This window comes from Eumetopias jubatus, unplaced genomic scaffold (assembly GCF_037043125.1).
Source record: "Eumetopias jubatus isolate StellerSeaLion01/CBP00866 unplaced genomic scaffold, mEumJub1_p1.0 scaffold_15, whole genome shotgun sequence".
NCBI lineage: Eukaryota > Metazoa > Chordata > Mammalia > Carnivora > Otariidae > Eumetopias > Eumetopias jubatus.
The window spans coordinates 1,331,032-1,354,101 of NW_028274821.1; the positions used below are offsets into that span (position 1 = coordinate 1,331,032).

The 23,070-nt window shown below is 55.6% G+C and overlaps 2 protein-coding genes across 3 annotated transcripts in view; both read left to right on the forward strand.

Annotated features, from left to right (window-relative positions):
• The window catches only part of PTPDC1 (protein tyrosine phosphatase domain containing 1), a gene marked incomplete in the record, with an annotated part of 669,594 nt that overhangs the window by 387,064 nt on the left and 259,460 nt on the right, over positions 1–23,070 (forward strand).
• LOC114200761 (lysine-specific demethylase PHF2) overlaps positions 3,926–23,070 on the forward strand; it is a gene marked incomplete at its 5' end in the record, with an annotated part of 41,313 nt that continues 22,168 nt past the window's right edge. For both annotated transcript variants that reach the window (XM_088018732.1, XM_028093063.2), the window contains 4 exon segments: positions 3,926–4,011; positions 9,263–9,377; positions 19,027–19,187; positions 20,847–20,988. In XM_088018732.1, the coding sequence (XP_087874858.1) occupies positions 3,926–4,011; positions 9,263–9,377; positions 19,027–19,187; positions 20,847–20,988 (504 nt within the window).

Consider the following 23,070-nt stretch of genomic DNA (forward strand, 5'->3'; position numbering starts at 1 on the left):
AAAAGGCCCTCCCCATGCGGGTGGGGGGGACCACTGTGGCTGGGTGCTCCTGCCCAGAAGTTCACTCTGAACCGTGGGGTCCTCGTACCCTGGGACATGGGGAGGTAGGAGGTGTGTCTTTGCACACAGCGCAGCCAGGGGGCTCCTCCTGGGACCTTGGTTTCCACACGTCCGGTGGCCCTTGTCAGGGCTGTAGGCGCAGGCCGTCAGAGCCCGAGTGGTGACACGCCGGTCGTGGGGGACCTGCTGGCATCAGGCCCTGGTGGCCCTCCCGGGTGAGGGCCAGCCCCCAGGTGTCCTGGGCAGAACGAGGGATCCACGCCCCCACCTCTCTCTCTCCCTTTTAGCTTGACCTCCCTACACAAAGCAGCAAGTGGCCAGCCCATCTTGGCTCCGGTGAGACCTGCACGCCCAAGTGCTGGGGTACAGAAGGGGTGCCCAGGGCTGGGCAGGGGTGTTAGCATGCACGCCTTGTGACCCCGGGCCTCAGCTTCCCCACCTGTCATGCGGGTTCATGCGTGGGCCTTCCAGAGCACAATGGGGCCTCCAGACATGTGGGACCAGCAGGTGGTGGTTGGGTAGGGGGTGGTTCAGGCAGGATGATTTCCCTCGCCTCACCCAGCCTAGAACTCAGCTACCATTCCCTCTGTGCACCTGACCCCTGACCTGTTGAAAGAGCCCCAGTCTGTGGGGCTGAGCTTGATGGTCTGACCTCAGACTCCTGTGTGCTGGGTCAGCTCCTTGTGTGTCCCTGGATCCCCATGGCCAGGCTAGGCAGGAGTATGTGTGGACATGGGGTGTGGACACGGTGGATGTGGAGTGTGGACTCTGGGTATAGATGCAGGATGTGGAATTGGGTTGTAGGCCTAGGGTGTAGACAAGAAGTGTGGACCTGGAGTGTGAACATGGGGTGTGGATGTGGGGTGTGGATTCTGGGTCCAATTTCTAGACCCAGTGGGTCCTGAATGCCTGCAGGGCTCTGCCTCTTGCTCACAGTGCTTGGCTCCGGTGTGGGAGATGGGGGCTCACACTGGTGTGGTCTCTGATGGATAAGCAAACTGAGGCCAGCTGGCCCAGGCCCGGGGTGCAGAGCAGACGCGGGGTTGCGGAGCAGGGCCGGGGTGCAGAGCAGACGCGGGGTGCGGAGCAGGGCCGGGGTGCAGAGCAGTTGTGGGGTGCAGAGCAGGGCCAGGGTGCAGAACAGGGCCAGGGTGCAGAGCAGACACGGGGTGCAGAGCAGGGCCAGGGTGCAGAGCAGGCCCATGGTGCAGGGTCCTTTCTGTGGAAGGCAGGGGTGTTGAGGCTGGGAGGGAGGGAGCAGAGGGGTCAGGCAGGTATACCAGCCTGGGGGCTGGGGGTTGGGAAGGGTCTGGGTGAACAGCTACTCCTCCTTGAGGGTGGGGAGGAGCTGGGGGGTGGGGGCTGAGGACACAGGAGGGAGCAGGCTGCTGGTGGGAGGGGACCTCGGGGCTCTGGTGGGGCAGGGGGTTGCTGTGGAGACAGACCAGTGGTGATCTGGCCGTTTGCTCTCCTCAGTATGCCTCCCCCCTGCAGTGTTACCAGCTCAGCATGTCTGGTTTGGTGAATTTGCTGGGTGACTAATGGTGGTAATGTGGTCCTTTCGGGGTGGTTAGTGGGGTGGGGCATCTTTCTCCGTAGCCCTGGGCTGTTTGGGCTCTGCCCTGTGCTTTCGCGGAGGAAATGCTCTTCATGCACGGTTCCTGGCGGGAGGGTAGGAACGCTCCTGTACTTGCTGTAAAGGTTTTCCGAAGTTGGCACTTCAAAGTTGGCTGCGGATGGGAGCCCTGTTTCAGTCCATCAGTGTTCTCTCTGATTTCCTTTGCAATTCTTTCCTTGTTTAGAAAGTCACTTTGCATCGTGAGAGCAGATGAATATGGCCTCACAGTCTGCTTCTGATGGCTTTGTCTTTTACATCCGACTCTTCAGACTGCCTGCACTTTGGTTCGGCGTTTGCTCTGAGATGAAGAGTGAACTTCATATTTCTAAAAGCATGTGTTAGGGGCTTTGTGGGCTCCGGCTCTGCTCCTGGGACCGTGGCATGTGGCAGCCGGTGGTCCATCGAGGGCCCTAGGGCTGCGGTGGCTGACCCTGGCCAGGTGACCAGGGGACACAGGGAGGAGGCGCTTGGGGTCTGGGCACACGGCTCACCTCGTACGACAGGCGCGTGGCGACCCTCCTGTTACTGCAGGGTTGTTGCTGGAAGATTCATGTAGGGCTCTTGATGCTGCCGCAGGCGGAACGAGCGCTTGGCCAGCCTTAGTGAGGGCGGGGTCAGTGGTGCGGGATGGGTGCCCCTGTCACAAGGCACGTTCCTTGTCTTTTGATTGAGATAAAATTCACATAACATAAAACTAACCATCTTAAAGTGAGCACTTCATTGGCATTTAGTACCTTCACACTGTTGTGCAAACATGACCTCTATCCGGTTCCAGAACATTTTACCCCAAACGGAGACCCCACGCCCACTCAGCAGTCACTGCCCATTCCCCTCCCACAGCCCCTGGCACCACCAGAGGGTCCTCTGTCTGTGCATTTCGCGCGAATGGAATCCTGCAGTATGTGACCTTGTGTGTCTGGGCTCCATCGTGCTGTAGCAGGTGTCGGCCCCTTTCCTGTTAAGGCTGGGGACGGCTCCGTTGCATGGATGCGCCACAGTTGGTCTGTCCATCCGTCAGCTGGTGGACCTTGGATGGTTTCCGTCTTTTGGTTATCGGGGCTGATGTTGCTGCGAACCCTTGCGTGCGGGATTTGTCGGAGGCCCTGCTCTGTGTTCTTTGGGGCGCACGTGCCCCGAGTGGGATTGCGGGGTCATAGGGTAAGTCTCTGTTTAACTTGCTGAGGAGCCGTCAGACTCTTTCCATAGAAACTGTCCACTTTTACATCCTCACCAGCGATGGAAGAGGGCTCTCGTTTCCCTCATCCTGGCCAGCACTTGAAATTTTCCTGGTGTTGTTTTCTTGTAAAAACTGTAGCCATCCTAGCGGGTGTGGGGTGGTATCTCGTTGGTTTGGATGTGCCTTCCAGTGACATCCACACGACTAAGAATGTTGAGCATCTTTCCTGAGCTTGTTGGCTGTTTGTCCCTCATCCTGGGAGAAATGTCTGTTCGAGGCCTTCGCCCGTTTAAAAGCTGATTTGTGCATCTCCCGGTCCTCGAGCTGTGAAGCTCTGTGTGCGTTCCAGACGCTGGGCCCTCATCAGAAATGTGATTGGCAAATACTGTCCCCCGTCCTCCATGTTGTCTTTTCACTTTCTTCCTAGTGTCTTTTAGTGAGCAAAAGTTTTACGTTTTGATGATACGCAATTTAATTTTTCTTTTGTTGCTTGTATTTTTGGTGTCCTATCTGGGAATCCATGCCCAGACCCAGGGTCATGAAGATGTGCTCCTGTGTCCTCTTCTTACCCTCTTATAGCCTTAGGCCTTATATTTAGGTGGTTGACCCATTTTTAATTTTTGTATACGATGTGAGGTAGGGATTTGACTTCAGTCTTTTGATATCCTGTGTCCTGGCACCGTGGTACGGCCCCCTGGGGTGGCGGTCCCTCAAGGGGTCGGAGGGCCTGACCCGTAGCTCTGAGCTGCCCCTGGTGACGTGGTGGGGGCAGCCACCCTCCGAGACCCCCTCGGCCCCCCCGGCTCTGTGGCGACAGGACAGCGGTGGCTCTCGTGCAGGCAGGCCTGTGGGACGGCCCGTCCCTCTGCGTAGCCTGGTCACGCACAGCAAGGCCTTCCTTGCCCCTCCCCCCATGCCCCCTCTTGTCCTTGTGGGCTGCTGTCCCGGGTCCTGTCCTGTGAGCACGCTGTGAGCACGCTGCCCCCCTCCTGAGAGGTGGACAGGAGCTGCCCGGGTCCCACAGGGGAAGGCCCCGGGGACTTGCAACATCTGTGCTTCCTCCGTTTCAGCTGTGTGGGAGTAGAAGAGGAGGAGGCCCCAGACATCGACATATACCACTGCCCGAACTGCGAGAAAACCCACGGGAAGTCTACCTGTAAGTACAGGGCCATGCTGCCACTGCTGAGCTCTGATCAGCCCTGGCCTGGCCTGCTGGGTGAAATGCCCAGGTACTTGCACCCTGCTGCCTGGGGACCACTGCCGGCCTTGCTTACTGCCCCTATGGACTTGTCACGACAGCCCCACCTGGCTGGCTCCCCCCCAGGGGTGCAGCTGAGGCCACTTGGCCTGTGCAGAGACCCCACTGACTTCCAAAGGCCAGGCAGGGGCCTCACATTCCAGCACCTTCTGGGGCCAGGCCCATCCAAGATGGGGACACCATGCTGCAGCTGTCCAGGAGGCTGCCCAGCCCTGCCCACTGCTCACCGCCACGCCGGGTCTGGCAGTGCCCATGTTGGGGATCTGCTGTCCCTTCTCTGGTACCGCCTGCAGGGAGAGTCCCTGTCTCAAATGCCTGCTGGTCCCTTGGGGGCATCCTGTGGGGGCTCCTTGGGAACAGGCTCATCCAGTGTGGCTCCATGGGGGGGCTCATGTCCCTGCTAGGAGGTGAGTTCCGAGGCTGAGCCCGTGTAGGGGTGTACCCTGGTCTGCAGGTTCCTTGGTGGGGGGGCTGGCCTGGGGGCAAGACAGATGGCGTGGGGGTGTTAGTGTGGCCTCTGGTTTCTGGCCTGGGTTGGGGGGCATGGGTGCTCATAAGAGGTGTAGTTTGGACGCTAACCCTGGCTGGGTGGCTGATCACAGCCCTGTCATCCTGAGCCCTGGGTTGGCCGGAGGAGTGTTGGGGGGGGACCAGAGCTGGCCCCAGGCCACCAGGAGTCCTGTCCCCTTCAAAGGGAGCCTCCCTCCCAGTGTCCATTCACAAGGCTCCCGTGGGGTGAGTCCTGTGGATCCAGGCGGGGTCGAGGGAGGATGCCAGCACCCCTGTTCTGTGGACGGAGGCTGGCCACGTCCCTGCCGCTCAGGAAGCTGGGTGAGGCAGGTGGGGCGTCACCTCCCCTCCTTGCCTCCCTTTGTGCCTGGCCTGTGTACCGTCATCACTAAATGACTGGGGGGCTGCGCTGGTTCAGCTCTCATCCTCCAGCCCCCAGCACGTGGTCATCACGCAATAAAGCACCGCCAAATTCGTGAGACCAGCAGCAAGGTTCTTGGGCTCCTAACTTACCGCATAGGCCCAGGAGCCGGCAGTGCTGGTGCTCAGGATGAGTCTGCTATGATTACCCACAGAGCGCTCTGCTCCCTGCATTACAGCAGGTACACGTGGATGACGGTCGCTGTAACACCTTATGAGCCACGGGGAAAGCTCAGGGCTGGCGGGGGTCAACAGGTGGGGGCTGGGGTTGCACCATGTGGCCCTGGGTCAGGGCCAGGGACAGAATGGGACTGGGGCTGGGAGACCCCACCTGTCCCCACAACAGGGCTGAGCGTCCTGATGGAGGGTGGGGCAGCCACGGTGGTCTGCGCTCTTGCATGAATTTGGGCTCAGGTTGGGCTGCAGTGGGGTGCTGAGGTCGGTGTTGGTGTTCACACATAGTGTGACCTCTCCAGTATCTCTGCCCATCCTGGAAGCACCTTTCCCTGACCATGAGCTTGCCCACTGGTGGAGGTACATGTGCCTACTGACTGAGACCCTGCCCCTGAGCTGGGGGTCCCCGCTGCCTGGTATTGCTGCTCAAAGCCAAGTGCAGGCAACCCTTCCTGGTACTTATGCCCAGCCACCCCCAGGGCATGTGGGGACTGCAGCTTGGTGGGAGCCAGCAGCCCCTCCCTGGCTGTGTGTGTGTGCACGTGTGCATGTTATGTATATATATATGCATGAGTGTGTGCACAGGTGTTTGTGTGTGCATCCATGTGCACAGACACGTGCATGTGCACGAGGAGGGACACGTGTGCGTGCGTGTCCGTGTGTGTAGACACGTGCATGTGCATGAGCATGGATGTGTGTTTGCATTGCTTCCGTGTATATTAGACACGTGTGTGCACGAGTGTGGACATGTATTTGTATGTGTGTCCATGTGTATAGACTTGTGTGTGCATGAGCGTGGACATGTGTGCATGAGCATCCATGTGTATAGACACGTGTGTGCACAAGTTTGGACATGTGTGCATGAGTGTCTGCACAGACGTGCGTGGACACATGCGTGTCTGCACAGACACATGCGTGTGCACAAGTATGAACACGTGTATGAGCATCTGTGTGTATAGACACGTGTGTGCACGAGCGTGGACACGTGTGCGTGTGTCCATGTGTATAGACGTGTGTGTGCATGAACGTGGACACGTGCATGAGTGTGCACGTGTGCACAGGTTGATGCTCGTGTGTGTGTGTATGTGTGTGTGCACATGTGCTTCATAAATCCTGTGAATTGGGCTTTCCCTGCTGTTACTGGAGGCTGTGTGGCCATTGTGGACAGAGGTGTGGGAACTAGTGTTTCCCGCTAGGGTGTGTGCCCACAATTGTGTGTCGCTCTGCCCTTGAATTGGGTCTGTGTCACTGTGACACACCGGTCAGTTTGCCGCTTCTGCCCGTCAGGCGTTGCATGGTGAGGACCTTCATTGTGCCCACGTCCCCAGGGGACCCCCAGGCCCATGGGCTGCTCTGGGGGCCCCGCACGGGTTTGTGGTGGGCACACTGAAGTGAGGACGGGGGCCTACCCACTCACCCGATTCACACAGAGTTGGGGCCTGAGGGTCCCCAGGGAACTTGGCAAGGAGTCCCCACCGACGGGAAGGCTCTCGCAGGCTTGGGTGGCCCTGAGAGCAGTTCTGACCCCAGCGTGCCTGCTTCAGGCGCTGCTTCCCTGACCGCCCACATCCCTCCTTCCCGAGGCCCCTGTAGCTGTGGTGCCCCGAGGGCACCTGTCACCCCACACCCCAGGCTCTTGTGGGGCTGAGGTCTCCAGGGTGCCTCGTCAGGGACACACAGGCAAGAGGACACTTGGCGTTGGGGCTCAGGATGTCCTGGGCCCCGGGGAGGGAAGGAGCACACCAGCCAGGGCTGCACAGGGAGCCCCGGGACACTCACCCTGCCTCCCTTGCGGCTCTGTGTTGGGCTGTTGTCCCAGCCCTGAGCTTTAGCCGCAGTGTCCTCGAGCTGCTCTCGATGCCCCGTCCCAAGTGAGGGCCCAGGAAGGCCAGCAGCCGTGCGCAGCACTGCTTCCCAGGCCCAGCCCCTGGCAGGCACGTGGGGGTGCTGCTGCTTTCTCACACTGCCCTTTACACTCGCGTCCCTGGCCCCGGCTGCCCTCCAAGACTCAGTTTCCCCACATGACGTCCTGGGCCAGGGCCCTCCTGCTGGGCCTCTGCGTCCTCGGGCCTCTGCACACCTTCCGTGGGGAGACCTTGGGAAGTGGGGTGAAGGGCAGATGCAGGGGCTGGCATTGGAGGACTTGGGGGGCCCAAGTGGGGCCCTCTGCTGCCCCCCAGACTGCACAGTGATGCCTGTCTCTCTGCTGGTCTCCCCTCCCTGTGGCCTGGGCTTCCCCTTTTCCTTCTCAAGGTCCTGGACGTGCTGGACCCCTCTTAAGTGGGGACGCCCCAAGGGCCAGGCTCGCCTCCCACTGGGGGAAGGCAGGGAGGCCCCTCCTGGTGTGGGCAGCTGATTGCCGAGGCCCACGATGCTCCTCTGTGGCCATGCACGGCTACCCTCCCTCCTCAGGCCCTTCAGTGGGAGCTCCTTAGAGACTCCAGAGCCCCGTGCGTGTGAGGCGGGCTGGGCTCACATCTTGAGGCAGCTGCAGGCCCAGCAGAAGGGATGATGACGTGGAGACTGGTTTCAGAGTCAGGGTGACCGGGGCCATCGTCAGGGTGGTGTCCCCGTGCCCTGCCTTGGCCTTGGGCACCCCCACCCCCGGCCTGAGCCTGTTGGGCTCCTTGGGGAGCAGGGATGACTCCCAGGCCACCTGTGGCTTTGGCGACCCCCGTGCAGAGCTGGGCTGCTCAGCGGGACTGAGGGGCCAGTGCAGCACCCAGGAGACCCGCCATTCACCACCCAGCCCCCCGTGCCCACTGGTGCCAGGCCGTGCCAGGCTCAGTGGGCTCAGGGGGAGAGCTCGGACTGAGCCCTGTGAACAAGGGCCTGCAGCCCAAGCAGCCTTGCCAAGAGGAGGGGCCATGCTTGCACAGTGTGCCCCCCAAGATCTCCTGGGGCCGGTTGGGCGCCACACGTCATTTGCCTCCTGTGGCTCACGAGGAGTCCAGGAGGTCAGGGCTAGTCCCTCTCTATTGAAGATGCAGCACAGAGATGCCCAGTAACTTGCCCAAAGTCACACAGTGACAAGATGGGGGGCAAGAAAGTTTTGGGCAGGTGCCCGGGCCCTTCTGATCTTTCATCTGTGCCTGGTGCCACCAGAAGCCCCAGCTTGGAGGCCTCCCTTTGCAGGATCTTGCCAGGTTTCGATAACGTCCACTCAGACCTGGCCATGGCAGACCAAGCATGACCGAGATAGTGCGCCACTGTCGGAGACAGTCTCAGGGGTCTGTGACTGGATGGGAGGTGGGGAGGGGTGGCATCCTCCTCTCTGTCCTTGTCTGTGAAGGACAGGCATCCAGAGGGCCGACTGGCAATCCCTCACATCCGGTCTCCTCCAGCCTGTTGCAGACCCGCCCGGCAGCCTCCAGGGACAGGTCTCCTCACTGTCCTCAGTCCGAACTACCAGTGGTTGCCCTGAGTGGGGGTGGGGGCCACAAGGCAATCCCTTCCCTCCCTTCCTGGGCTTACGGTCCCGTGGGGGCAGTGAGTGCGTGTATGTATGGGTGTGCACACGTGCATGTGCTTGTGCACGTGCGTGCAAATGTGTCACATCCAGTAGGGGCATGTGCACCCACTTGCGTGTAAAAAGTCCACCGTGGGGTGCCCAGTGTCCTGGGAGCGCGCGTGAGGACAGGAGAGTCAGAGGGAGCAGGCAGGATGGTAGTTTGCAGGGGTGGACACACCGGGGAGCATGAGGTGTGCATGCTAGGGGTGAGGAGGGCAGAAGCTACAGTGGGAAGCGCCAGCCTGCCTGTGCCCCAGCTGTGGGCTGTTGGGGCAGCAGAGGTCCCAGCAGACTGGGTGCCAGTGGAAAGGCCACTAGGCACCCTAGCTTCTGGGTGTGGTCACTGAGCCAGAGGCTTGGCAGGTGCAGGGCGGGGGTGGGTGGGGAGGTTACAGGGGTTAGGGAGGTGGGTGGGCCGGGTCCCCAGGGGACCTCGAGGGCTTTGCCTCCAGGGAGGCTTGAGTCAACAAGGAGTTGATGGCTCCTTGGCTGCCCTCCCAGCTGGGTCCCTGAGCTGCCCCTGTCTCCCCACAGTGAAGAAGAAGAGGGCCTGGCACAAACATGGCCCGGGGCAGACGCCCGACGTGAAGCCTGTGCAGAATGGCAGCCAGCTCTTCATCAAGGAGCTGCGGAGTCGGACCTTCCCCAGGTGGGCGGCGGCGGCCTCATCCCCCTGGGGCTCAGGGGCATGGCCTTCCCTCCAGGGGAGTGGCGCAGCCCCCCGAAACCCTAGGCACCTTTGGCTCTGCAGCCGGCCTCTCCCTTCTTAGCACTTGCAGACACAGGTGTTGGGGACCCTCTTCCTCTGGGCACATCTAGCCCCCCCACCTGCGGTGGCCCTTCGCATGGAGCCTTCCTGAGGGACAGGCTGCTGTCCTCAGGTTATGTCCAGTTGAGCAGCGGGGCCTGGGGTCCTGCTTAAGACCACCCTCCAGACACGGCAGCCCCCAGCCCCCAGGGGCCCAGACATTCCTCTCTGCCCCTGGGCCTGGCACGCTGTCCCTGGGTCCCCGTCTCAGGGTGCTCCCTGCTCGCACCTGTGTCCTGCGTGAGGGCAGAGGGTCAGGGTCAGGGCTGTGGGGAACCGCTGCCGAGAAGCAGCGCCTCACGAGGACCTGTGTTCTTAAAGCTGCTCTGGGCCACCTCAGCCCCTCATGCCTGGAAGACTTTTTTTGTTTGTCTGACAACGTCTTTGTTTCTCCTCCACTTTTGAAGAGTAATTCACTGGACACAGAATTCTGCGTGGTGGGGTTTTTCCTTTTAACAGTTGAGATGTTTCGCTCCACTATCTTTTTGCATGCATGATTTCTGATGAGAAATCCAGTGTGACTCTTTACCTGTGACCCTGCGTGGAGAAGGTCCTTCCCTCCTCTGGCTTCTTTCTTTCCCTGAGATATAACTCACATACCACACAATCCACCTGTTTGAAGGGTACGATTTGGTGGTTTTTAGTGTATTCACAGATGTGGGCACCACTACCAGCCAACTTTAGAACGTTTTCATCACCCCAAAGTTTTTACTTAATATTCTGTTGTATGGATGGACCACATTTTTTTATCCATTCATCAGCAGACACATTTGGGTTATTTCTGATTTTTGGCTACTGTGAATATTTCTGCTGTAAACATTCTTGTACAAGATCTTGTTGGACATATGTTTTCATGTTTTTAGGAGTAGCACTGTATTCAGTTGTCTGAGGAACTGCCAGACCATTTTCCAAAGTGGTAACACCGCTTTCTGATCCCACCAGCAGAGCATGAGGGTTCCAGTTTCTCATCGCCCTTACCGGCACTTGTAATTACCTGGCACTTTGATTCTAACCATCCTTGTAGGTGTGAGGTGTTCCCTCACTCTGGTTTGATCCGCATTTCCCTAGTGATGAGTGATTTTGAGCATCTTTTCATGTGCCTGCTGGTCATTCGTATGTCTTCCTTGGAGAAATGTCATTTCAGACCCTTTGCCTATTTTTAATTTTTTGTGTCTTTTTATTATTGAGTCATAAGAATTCTTTCCATATTTTATTTTATTTTTTTTAAAGATTTTATTTATTGGGGCGCCTGGGTGGCTCAGTCGCTAGGCGTCTGCCTTCGGCTCAGGTCATGATTCCAGGGTCCTGAGATTGAGCCCCGCATCGGGCTCTGTGCTCGGCGGGAGGCCTGCTTCTCCCTCTCCCACTCCCCCTGCTTGTGTTCCCTCTCTCGCTGTGTCTCTCTCTGTCAAATAAATAAATAAAATCTTATGTATTTATTTGACAGAGAGAGTGAGAGAGCACAAGCAGGGGGAACAGTAGAGGGAGAGGGAGAAGCAGGCTCCCCGCCGAGCAGGGATCCCGATGTGGAGCTCGATCTCAGGACCCTGGAATCATGACCTGAGCCGAAGGCAGACGCTTAACGACTGAGCCACCCACGCGCCTCTCTTTCCATATTTTAGAAGTCTCTTAACAGACATATGACTTGTGAATACTTTACCCTGTTTTGTAGACTTTTCACTTTCTTGGTTGTGTTCTTTGAAGTGCAAACGTTTGTCATTTTGATGGAGTCCAGTTTATCCATTTTTTATTTCGTTATTTGTGCTTTTGTTGTCATAGCTGAGGATCTTTTGCCAAGTCTAAACCCCACGTCATGAAGATTTATCCCTATGTTTTCTTCTAAGAGTTTATAGTTTTTAGGTCTTATAGTTTGGTCTTTGATACATTTTGAGTTAATTTCTTCATATAGTGTGAGGTAAGGATCTATTTTTTTTTTTTTTTTTGCATGTGGCTCTCCATTTGTCCCTGCACCATTTGTAAAAAGACAGTTCTTTTTCTATTAAATTGCCTTGGCCCTTAGCTATAAGTGTATGCATTTATTCCTGGACACTCAGTTCTGCTCCACTAATCTCTGTTTACCCTCAGGACAGTCTCACACTGTCTGGATTACTGTGCTTTGCAGTATGTTTTGAAATGAAGAAGTGTTGAGTCCTCCAAATTTGTTTTTCTTTTTAAAGATCATTTTGGCATTCTGGGTCTGTTGCAGTTCCATACGAATTTTAGATTCGGCTTGTCAAGTCTGCAGAGAAGTCAGCTGATAAGGATTATAGTGAATCTGTAGAGCAGTAGAGTCAGAGTATTGCCATCTGAAAAATGCTCAGTCTTCTAACCCATTTATTGAGATCTTTTAAATTTCCATCAACAGTGTTTTATAGTTTTCAAAGTATAAGTTTTGTACTTCTTTTGTTAAATTTATTCCTAAATTTATTCTTCTTGATGTCTTTTAAATGAAACTGTTTTATTTCATTGCTACTGTACTGAAATACAGTATATTTTTGTATATTGTCTTGTATCCTGCAAACTTGATGAGCTAGTTTATTCGTTCTAATAACTTTTTAGTAATTCCTTACATCTTTCTATATATAGGATCATGTCATCTGCAAATAGGTCATGTTCTTTCTTCCCTTCCAATCTGTGTTACTTTTTTTTTTCTTGCGTAATTGCTCAGGCTAGGATTTCTAGTAGACTGTTGAGTAGAAGAGGCTGGGCAGGGGGTGACCAGGGCCCCACTATTCTCAGGGTGCCACATTCAGGGCACGGGTTCAGTACCTGTGGGCCAGCTGGAAGAAGGGAGCCCCCATGTCTTGGCTGCCCTCACCCAACACTTAGAATCGGCCATAGACAGCTGGGGCCGGTTGAGAAAGGCTGCCATCCTGTTCCTCCAGGAGGAAATCCCTCTGCCTGGAAGCTGGGGAGCCTCCCCGTCAGCACTCCTGTGTCCTTGGCGGCAGCCTTCCGGAGGGGAGTCTCCTCCCCAAGCCAGGGAGAAGGGAGGAGTGGTCACACACTCTTGCCTTTCCTGCCAAATTTTTGTAGATTTTCTCTACTAGATGTTCCTTCATTTGCTGTTTGCTCTTAGAATCATTTCCAGAGGTTTTGAATGTTTTTCAAAAATAATTTTTACCAGTTTCGCCGGGGTGTGGATCAGTGGGGCTCTTCACACTCTTATGGCAGAAGTAGATCTTGCTCATGTGGCCTTTTTCAAGATACTATCTTTCATTTTTTGCAGTTTGATTATGACATGCCTACGAATAGTTTGGGGTCTTACCCTGCTTGGTGGTGTTTGAGTATTCTGGATCTGTGGTTCCACGTCTGCCATTATTTTTAGACAATTCTCAGCCATTATTGCTTCAAACATTTCTTCTGCTCCTCTCTCTCTTTTCTTTCTGGGATTCCCAACTTGCATATGTTACTCTTGCTGCTGTTGTTCTCCACTTCTGGGCTATTCTATTCCCTGTTTTTCTCATTCTTTTTCTCTCTTTGCGTTTCAGGTTGGGCGGCTTTTATTGACTTAACTTCTAGCTCACTGATTCTTTTCTTAGCCATGTCCATCAAAGGCATTCTTTATGTCTGTTACAATTTTCAATTATTTTTATCATTTACTTTTGTTTCTTAGAGCGTCCACTTCTCTACTTACATTTCCCTTCCGTTCTTGCATGTTGTCCACTATTCCCACTAGCAGTCCTAACATATTAATCATAATTTTTTTAAGATTTTATTTATTTATTTGACAGAGAGAGAGAGACACAGCGAGAGAGGGAACACAAGCAGGGGGAGTGGGAGAGGGGGAAGCAGGCTTCCCGCCGAGCAGAGAGCCCGACGTGGGGCTCGATCCCAGGACCCCGGGACCATGACCTGAGCTGAAGGCAGACGCTTAAAGATGGAGCCACCCAGGCGCCCCTTAATCATAATTTTTTTTAAAGTTTTATTTTATTTTATTTTTTAAAGATTTTGTTTATTTGAGAGACAGAGAGAGCACATACATGCGTGAGTGGTGGGGAGAGGCAGAAGAGGGAGAAGCAGGCTCCCCACTGAGCAGGGAGCCCGATGCGGGGCTCGATCCCAGGACCCTGGGATCATGACCTGAGCCGAAAGGCAGATGCCCAACCGACTGAGCCACCCAGGCGACCCGGTGTTACAAACTTCTCCGTCCAATAATTCCAAATTCTGTCCTATGTCTGAGCTGTGTTCTGGTATTTTTTAAACTTTTTATTTATTTTTTAATTGTAGTATAATTAACATGCAGTGTAATATTATGTTAGTTTCAGGTGTACAAGATAGTGGTTCAACAATTTTTTTAGAAGATTTCATTTGAGAGAGCAAGTGAGCACATGAGCAGGGGGAGGGGCAGAGGGGGAGGCAGAGGGAGAGAGAGAATCTCAAGCAGACTCTGTGCTGAGCCTGGAGCTGGACTCGGGGCTTGATCTCTTGACCCAGAGATCATGACCTGAGCCAAAACCAAGAGTCGGATGCTTAGCGGACTGAGGCGTCCAGGCGCCCCATGATTCGACAGTTCTGTACATCACTTCGGTGCTCATCAGGATAAGTATACTCTTGAGCCCTATCCCCTATTTTCCCCCATGTCCCCCCACTCACCCCCCCTCTTGTGACCATCAGTGCGTTCTCTGCACCGAAGAGTCTGTTTCTTGATTTGCCTCGCTGCTTTTTCCTCCCTATGTTCATTTGTTTTTTTAAAAATTGCACATGAGTGAAATCATATGGTATTTGTCTTTCTCTGACTGATTTCACTGAGCATAATGCTCTCTAGCTCCATGTATGTCATTACAAATGGCAAGATTTCATTTCTTTTTTTTAAGATTTTATTTATTTGACAGAGAGACAGCAAGAGCGGGAACACAAGCAGGGGGCGTGGGAGAGGGAGAAGCAGGCTTCCCGCGGAGCAGGGAGCCCAATGTGGGGCTCGATCCCAGGACCCTGGGATCATGACCTGAGCCAAAGGCAGACGCTGAACGACTGAGCCACTCGGGTGCCCAAGATTTAATTCTTTTTTATGGCTGAGTAGTATTCCATTGTGTATATACACCACATCTTCTCTATCCATTCATGTATGGATGGACACTTGGGCTGCTTCCATCTCTGGGGTATTGTGAGTAATGGTGTTATAAACATAGGGGTGTATCTTTTTGAATTAGTGTTTTCATTGTCTTTTGGTGAATACCCAATAGTGGGATTACTGGATCATATGGTATCTCTATTTCTTATTTTCTAAGGAACCTCCATACTGTTCACGGTGGCTGCACCAGTTTGCATTCCCACCAGCGGTGCATGAGGGTTCCCGTTTCTCCACATCCTCACCAACACCTGTTATGTCTTGTCTTTTTGATTTTAGCTATTCTGACAGGTACGGGGTGATTTGCTTTGTTTCTTTACAATATGGATTTCTTGTCTTTTAGCATGTCTTGTGACTTTTTTGTTGAAAGCTGGACATGATGTATCAAGTCAAATGAACTGAGGTGCTTATGCATTTAGAGTGAGGTTTCATGTTGACCTGACTAGGGACTAGGCTGTGTCCACTGTGGCTGTAGGTGCCAGACGCATCACCTTCTTGTGGTTACCTTGTTTCTCCCTCCTCTCCTGTTTCTTTGGGCTTCCCTAACAACTCCTTCTTAGATGGAATCTGTCTTGCAGCTCTCTCAATTATGCTCATCTGTTATCTGTTACATGGTTTGGGGAGGGGAGGTGTTCTACAATTGAATAGTAAACCTCAGTGCTTCAGTGGGCCTGAGGCTCTGGGCTGTTACCTTTGGAAGCATTTCTTGGCCTTTGCTTTTTCTCTACTTTCCTGAGACAGGAAGCCAGGGGGGCTGGAGGTGGCCACTGGCCCTTCCCCCTGTCAGATGAGGGCCTGGTTAAGTCAGTTCTCTTGGAAGGTAGACTTTTGGTATGGAGGAGAAACATAGTTGCTTCCCCCCAACCCTACCTGAAGTAGGAGCACATCCTCACCAGGACATCATGAGGTAAAACCCATGAAAGTGTGGGTCTCCTCTGAGACGGAGCCCCCATGAGTTCTTAACTCTGAAGCTAGTTCGCACTCAACCTGTGCCCTTTGTAAAAAATTACCATTTAAGTATTCCTCCCACTGACCGCCTCCAGCAGCTTCTGCGTCAGGTAAGGTTATCTTGGTTATGATTTTCTGTATTTGCCTGTCGCCCCAGATTTCGGGGGTGACTGCCCTATAACCCTAATTCTCTGTGAGTCTAAGAAAATTTGTTGATTTTCAGTTTGTTCAGCCTTTTTTCTTGTTTTGAGGACAGGAGTGACCATTTCCAAGCTCTTTACGTGTTGAAGTTGAAACCAGAAGTCAACTCGAAGTTACTATAACCCTGTCTAATTAATTGGTTATCTTTTTATTGTTGAGTTGTAATAGTTCTTTACATATTCTGGATACTTGTCACTTATCAGATACTTTCTCCCATTCTGTGGGTTGCCTTTCCACTTTCTTGATGGTGTCCCTTGAAACACAAATGTTTGTAATTTTGATGGGGTCTAATTTATTTTGTTGTTGTTGTTTATGGTTTTGGCTTCTGAGAAACCATTGCCAAATTCAAGGTCATGAAGATTTATGCCTGTGTTTTCTTCTGAACGTTTTTATGGTTCTAGCTTTTATGTTTAGGTCTTCAACTCATTTTGAGTTAATTTGTGTATGTGATGTGAGATAGGGCTCCCGCTTCATTCTTTTGCATGTGGACATCCAGTTCTCCCATGTGTCGTTTGTTGAAATGACTATTTTTTCTCCATTGAGTTGTCTTGGCGCTCTTGATGCGAAGCTGTTGACCATAGATGTTTGGGTTTATTTCTGGACACTTGCTTCTGCTCCACTGATCCGTATGTCTCTTCTCTCTTCTCATGCCAGCACCACACAGTCTTGATTACTGTAGCTTTGGAGTGAATTTTGAAATTGGTAAGTGTCCTCAACTTTGTTCTTCTTCTAAAAAGGTTGTTTTGGTCATCTGGGTGCCTTGCGCTTCCATTCAGCACTCCCAGTTCAGCTCGTCAATCTCTGCAGAGAAGTCTGCGGGTATTTTGATCGGGATTGTGTGAAATCCACAGCACAATTTTTCATTATTTCTCGAGTCCCATTTCTTTCTTCTAGATTCGATTTCCCTCTTGTTGAATTATCATCCTTTAGTGGTTCGGTAAAGGCCTATAGAAATAATCTCTGTTTTTGAAAATGTTTTTGTTTCATCCTTACTCTTGAATGATTCTAATTTCTCTAAAATGGATCTAAACTTCAAGAGTAAAAGTTATTTTCCTTGAATTCTTTGAAGATAGTATTCTATTGTCATTTGGCATCTCTTGTTGCTCATGAGATGTCTATTGTCAGTCTAGTGGCTGGTGTTTTGGTTGGTTTGGCTTGATAAAAAATCTGTTTTTTTCTCTGAAAACGTTAAGATTGTCCCCTTGTCCTTGATGTACCACAGGTATGCTACAATGCTCCCAGATGTGCATTTGGTTTTTATTAATTCTACTCAGGACTCAGTAAGTTCTTTTAATTTGAGGAATCATATCTTACCTCAGTTCTGAAAAATGTTCTATTTTCTTTTTTAATGGCACTTCTTCCCCATTCTCTATATTATTTTTCAAATATTTCATCAAATTCACCGTTATTTTCAGGTAGCTACCACTGAATGCATCGTTGCGTTTTTAAAATTTTTCCAGAAGTGTTTTTCGTGTCTAGAATTTCTGTTCATGCCTCCTCCACGCTGCCCGCTCTGTTTTCCTCCCTCCCTGCTCTCGGCCCCTTCCTCCCCGTTACCCCATGAATGTGGCCAGTGTGTTTGTCTGACACTCCCTTTCCCCGCTGTCCGTTGTCCTCAGGGCTGGGACCTGCGCTCTGGCAGGTGGGTCTGCCCGTGAGGCGGGGCCTTCAGAGCGCGTGGTTTCCCACGGCAGCCAACCCCCGCGGGACCGTTCTGTGCTTGCCTTTGCTGGGTCCTTACCTGATGCGTGGGGCTGTGTGAGGCAAGGGGATTCGGGTTTGTCCGGCGTCCCCCACAGCTGACTCTGCCCCGGCCCCATGGTCCTGCGGCTGCGCGAGCTGCTGCTCACCGCATTCCTGCTCCTGGCTCACGTGCCACTCGTGCCTGGCCCGCACCCGGTGCTCTGTCACCGGCGCTCCAGCCCCAGGGGGTCGCCTCGATCCTCGCTTTCCCTGGCCTCTTGGCGGACCGTGGCCCTGCGGCCCCTTTTCCTTGGAGCTGCGACACCTCCGTCTGCCCGGCCTCCTCTCCTGCTGACCGCTCTCCCTGGGAGTTTGGTCCCTGCTGTCTCTTTGCCCTCAGAGTTCACGTCCGCTCCCCCGGCCTCCCGGACTGCCCCGTGCTCAGCTTCCTTCTCCAGCGTCTAGTCCTCTGAGCTCCAGACCCGTCTGTCCCACCGGTGCCTCTGTTGGCAAGTCCGACACTTGCCTCAGCCCACGTCCGTGCAGCTCAGCTCTGGGCTGCCCCCTGCACACGCCTGCTCTCCTCCAGGCCTCAGACCATGGCCCCGGCCCCTGGGTCATGCGGCCACCCTCGTTCTTCACTCTCGCACCCACTGCCGCCCCCTGGCCGGGGCAGTACGTGCCGAGCCTCCTCCCCCACAGTCGTGGTGCCCCGCCCCCGCTCCTGCTGCAGGCCCCTGTCTGTCCGCACAGCAGCCGGACTGACCTCCGCTCTGGTCGCCCTGTGCACGCTGTCCCGTGGCTCCCTGTGCTCCTGGCTTGAGGCAGAAGCCCTCCAGCAGGCAGACGGGCCCCCAGCCGCCTGGCGCCTCATCCCCACTCACCCCGGCCACATTCTCCCCACTCCAGGGCCTGTGCCTCTCCCTGCTGCCCCTGCAGGCCTGGACGGGCTGGTCTGACGCGGACTCCTGCCACCACCCCCCAGCCCCAGCTCTGCTCTCAGCTGTGGGCTTACAGCCTTGCCTGCCCCTCTGATGACAGTCTGTCTCCAGTGTCACCACCGGTGCTGTTCCAGCTGGGCCCCCAAGGTCCCCGGCCCCCCCGGCAGGGCCCAGCACACAGCTGCCCCCGGGGCCTTTGCTCGGCTTGTCTCGGGGGTGGGTTCCCCCCGAAGAGGGGTTTGTCTCCATCGGCCGTGTCCTCAGGCCCGACCCCAGCCCAATGCAGAGTGTGATGTCGAGCACTAGGGAGGAGTCCCGTGGAGTGCAGGGTGGGCAGGCAGAGCAGGGGAGGAGGGGAGGGATCTTGCTCACACTTCTGCCTTTCTGTGCCACGGTGGGAGGGCTGGTCTCGGGGTGTCCCCATCCTGGACCTTGAGGTCCCTGTCTGTGCCCTGTGGCTGCCCTGGGAGCCCCGGGCGTGTCGGGGGGGGCGGTGCGCGGGCAAGTCCTCCTCCCAGGATGTGGGAGGCGTATGGCAGGAGCTGGGGCTGCGTGACCCGGCCCTGCGGCCATAGCCAGGCCTATCCCAGAGCTGCAGGGCGGGGGCGCTGGCCGGCCTGACCCCCGACCCCCACTTTTCCCACAGCGCGGAAGACGTGGTGGTCCGCGTGCCAGGCAGCCAGCTCACGCTGGGCTACATGGAGGAGCACGGCTTCGCTGAGCCCATCCTCGTCCCCAAGAAAGACGGGTTGGGCCTGGCGGTCCCAGCCCCCACCTTCTATGTCAGCGACGTCGAGAACTATGTGGGTGAGTGGCCTGCTCGCCGAAGGCCCGGCTGGTCCCTGTACCACATGCTCCCTTCGGTAATTAGACCCCATGTCCCACTAAATGGCATCTGACCCTGGCCGCCCCACCTCAGTTATTCTGGCTACAAAATGGGGGCTCTCTTGGGGACCCTTTCATTCTGCCAGCTGTGAGGGGCCCCTTCCTCTGAGGTTTGTGCTGTGTCGCCCTCAGCCCCTCCTGGGCCAGCCTGGGGCCCGGCCTCCCTTGTCCGCCCCGGGACCCTTCCTCTCTGGACCCCTCCAGTTCCAGCTGATGCTGTCCTGCCCAGCCTGCCTCGTGTCCCCTGGCCGCTCTTAGCACTGTGGACGCCCTTGTTGGGGCCGCTCCGGGTGGAGGGCAGTGCCCGTGTGTGCTTGGGCATCATCTGTGAGGCCGTCTCCCCCCGGCAGTGATGGGCCCCGTTCTGGGGCCCTCATGGTGGCTGGGGCTCGGGGCGTTCATGGGGATGGCTGGGTGGCCAGTGCAGGAGGAGGGAAGACCCTGAGAGTGCCCAGGGCCCCCCGTGGCAGGGAGAGCGAAGCGACCAGCATCTGGGCCAGGCCGCACCCCTGGAGTGATAGCTGGACTCTAGGGCCTGCCTGCCAGGCGTCAGGCACTCCCCACCTGGGAGCCAGTGTCTTCCTGCTGATGGCTCTGACAGACAATATGAGAACACCATCAAGGCTGGGCCTGCACTCGGCAGCACTGATGGCGCTGATTATTCACCCCAGAGCCCTGCCTCAGTTACCCTAGGGGGCCCGGCACGTGCCTTCCAGGCGGGCCATGTGAATCACACACCGCATTTGGGGTTTGTGCCCCTCGGCCTCTCCCCTTTCCTGAGGTTGTTGGGGGATCGGGGTTGTTGGTCCTAGAACGTCCCACATGGGGTATGTGGCCCCCAGTGTGTCCCGTAACTCGCTCCTGTGTCCCCAGTGGTTCCCGTACCGCCCGGGCAGATGCTCAGATTTTCAGTCAGGTGGACAGCGGGACCCCTTCAGGGGTGCAGGCGGTGGCGCTCCCGTCTGAGGGCCCGTGGAGCCTGGCCACCCGCCTGAGCGTCTCTGTGTCCACAGCTGGGGTCTGCGCGGCCCCGGCGGACTGTCGGGAAGGACGAGGCCGTGAGTTCTATGTGTCTTTCTCCCACTGCTACTTATGAGTCAGATGGGGCACGCTCGCCCTCGCCAGGTCCTTGGTTATCTGGAACCTCCTGTCACCAGCGATTCTCACCCAGATCTTTTCCTCATCAACTACAGAAAATGCAAGGAAAATGTTTTTACTTTAACTTATCCATTTTCAGAATAAGCTGGTGCCTTAGAAATGTAGTTTTTTTTATTTTTTTAAGTTTTAAAACATAAGCACGTCCCAAACATTATTTGGGGTGTGCTCAGACTAACAACATATTTGTCGTTTGCTTGTTTTAAGTTCAAGGGTGCCTGCATCTTGTGTTTTTATTCGCCTTCATGGCCACCCTAGCTGAAGCCCTAACATGTCAGCGGCCTCCCGTGCCCCGGGACCCTCGCCATGGCTGAGGGAGCGGGCGCGCACAGGTGGACATCACAGCCCGAGCCTCCGGGTTCAGCCCCACTTGGCAGCCTCCCCGGCACCTCCTGCCCCACTCACTGCCCCCTGCCCTGCCCACAGGCCCAGAGCGGAGCGTGGACGTGACAGACGTCGCCAAGCAGAAGGACTGCAAGATGAAGCTGAAGGAGTTTGTGGATTACTACTACAGCACCAACCGCAAACGGGTTCTCAACCTCACCAGCCTTGAGTTCTCTGACACCAGGTGAGCGCCCGCCAGCCCCGGGGCCGCCGCCCGCTAGCTGCCTTTGAGCTGCCCGCGGTGCCAGCTTGCAGTTTCTCTTCTTGTGCACTGTGACGAATTCAAACAGAAAATAAGCAGCAAAATGCTGACTCCTCCTCCAGCCGGCCCCCATCCCACTCCCCAGAAAGAGCTCACACTCACACACTCATGCAAACAGCCACACCCACGCACGGTGCACACGCTCCCATGTCCCTGCACACGCACACATCCGTACCCACTGGCCCACGTGCCTGCATCCACAGGTGCACTCTTGAATTCACACCTTCAGCACCGCAGGGTCGTGCTCTGCACCTGCTCTCCACGCCCCCCCGCCCCGCCACCCTGCCCCTTCTCAGCCTGAGCTCCGTGTGCCAGGCCTGCCCAGCTTGCTGCTCTTCTCAGGGCGGAGGGTCCAGCATGATGCACCGTGGATAATGCACCGTGGCTGTCTGGGGCCCACCTGAGTCCAGGCTTCTGTGTCGTCGGAGGCTGGCCCTGCCCCCAGTCTCTGTGCCCCTACTCTCCGAGTACCACGGCTCTGCGTGGCCCCACCTTTCCTGCCCCTCTGTCAAATCCCTGCTGCTCTCTGGCTGGCCCCTCATGCACCGTAGGGCCTGAGTTGTTGACAATGGTCTAGTTTAAGCATGGTTTCACTTTTGGAGCCTTTCCATCTTGCATACTTCTGAAAAGCTCAGCACATAGCCAGATAGCTCGTGTGCAGAAGGGCGGGTAGGAAAAAGAGTTTCTGGAAGCCTCATGGAGACAGAGTACAGAGCTGTTCCAGGAGCCCCGACAGGATGTTGTAACTGGATGCTGGGTTCTGTGTGAGCTGCCTGGCAGCAAAGATACAAAGGGAAATAGGATGGGTTACGGTGTCGGGAGAAAGCCTCCTCCTGCGAGTTCACGAGAAGGGTGTTTTCCCAGGCTGTGTTGTGATGGCGTGTTGCTTTCCTACAGAGTGCACACTCAGGAATGTCGCCATCAGCTTGGTCTGCTGAGCAGCCTGGGGTCTTCACAGAGAGCCGCGGGGTGGCTGAGCTGGGGGGAGTGGGTGCTTTGGCTTGGGGTTTCCCCTTGGGCTTCTCGGGGCCCCCCCTTTGCTGGCAGAAAATGCGTGTGCCTCTGGTGTCCTCAGGCCCGATCCGAGGACCACGGGAGTCACGCACACTTCCTGCTGGGCCGTTGAGCAGCTAGGGCTCTGGACTACACCATCTGAGAGGCAGAGGGAGGCCTCCACGTAATCAGTGTGGTCTGTCCCCGGGGACGTCGGCTGGGGCTGCAAGGGCTGGGCCTGACCCCACGGGCCATCTGTGGGGGTCTCAGGGTTTGCGGCCTTGGGGATCCTGCACTGACTCACACGTCCCCTGACCCCAGAGGCACCTGCTGTGACAGATGGAGAGTGATGTGCCTGCTGTCTGTTATGTGGACATACATGGTTACCTCTGCACGTCACCCACGGTGGCCTCAGGTGTCTGGGGGCCTTGGGACACTGCCCGTCCACCCTGGGAGAATGCACGGAGCAGCTGGTCTTGGCGGCAGGAGAAGGGGCTGGCTTTGCACCCGAGGAGCCGTCAAGCAGGGAAAGAAGGGCATTTGTGGCCATGTTGGGAAGCCCTGGTGTGTGGTGTGCAGATGGCCCCGGGGCTGTAGGGCTGGGCCCCTCTCCTGTGGCCGTGGAGGGTCTGGGGCCACCAGGGGCCTGGGCTGGTTGAGGAGGGCGCTGGGGAACAGAGAGGGACACCAGCTGGGGACATGCCGGGGAGTTAAATGTCACTGAGGTCAGGGTGGCAGGGCTGGGCGTGTGGTCCGTGACTGTCTCGTCCTGTGGGCATGGCCTTTGGTGCAGAGCTGTGCGGTTCTGCCCCACCCGCGGCATCGAGGACACCGGGCTGTCACTGCGCGACGGTGATGCAGCCCCGTGCATTTTAGTCAGGACGGTGACATTTCATCAGAAAGGCCACCTTTGCCTTTCCATGTCTACCTTGGAAAGGAGTCCGCTGGCTTGACGGTGACCACCAGCCCCCGTGGCCTGCTGTGGAAAGCAGCTGCTTTTCTCCAAGCGAT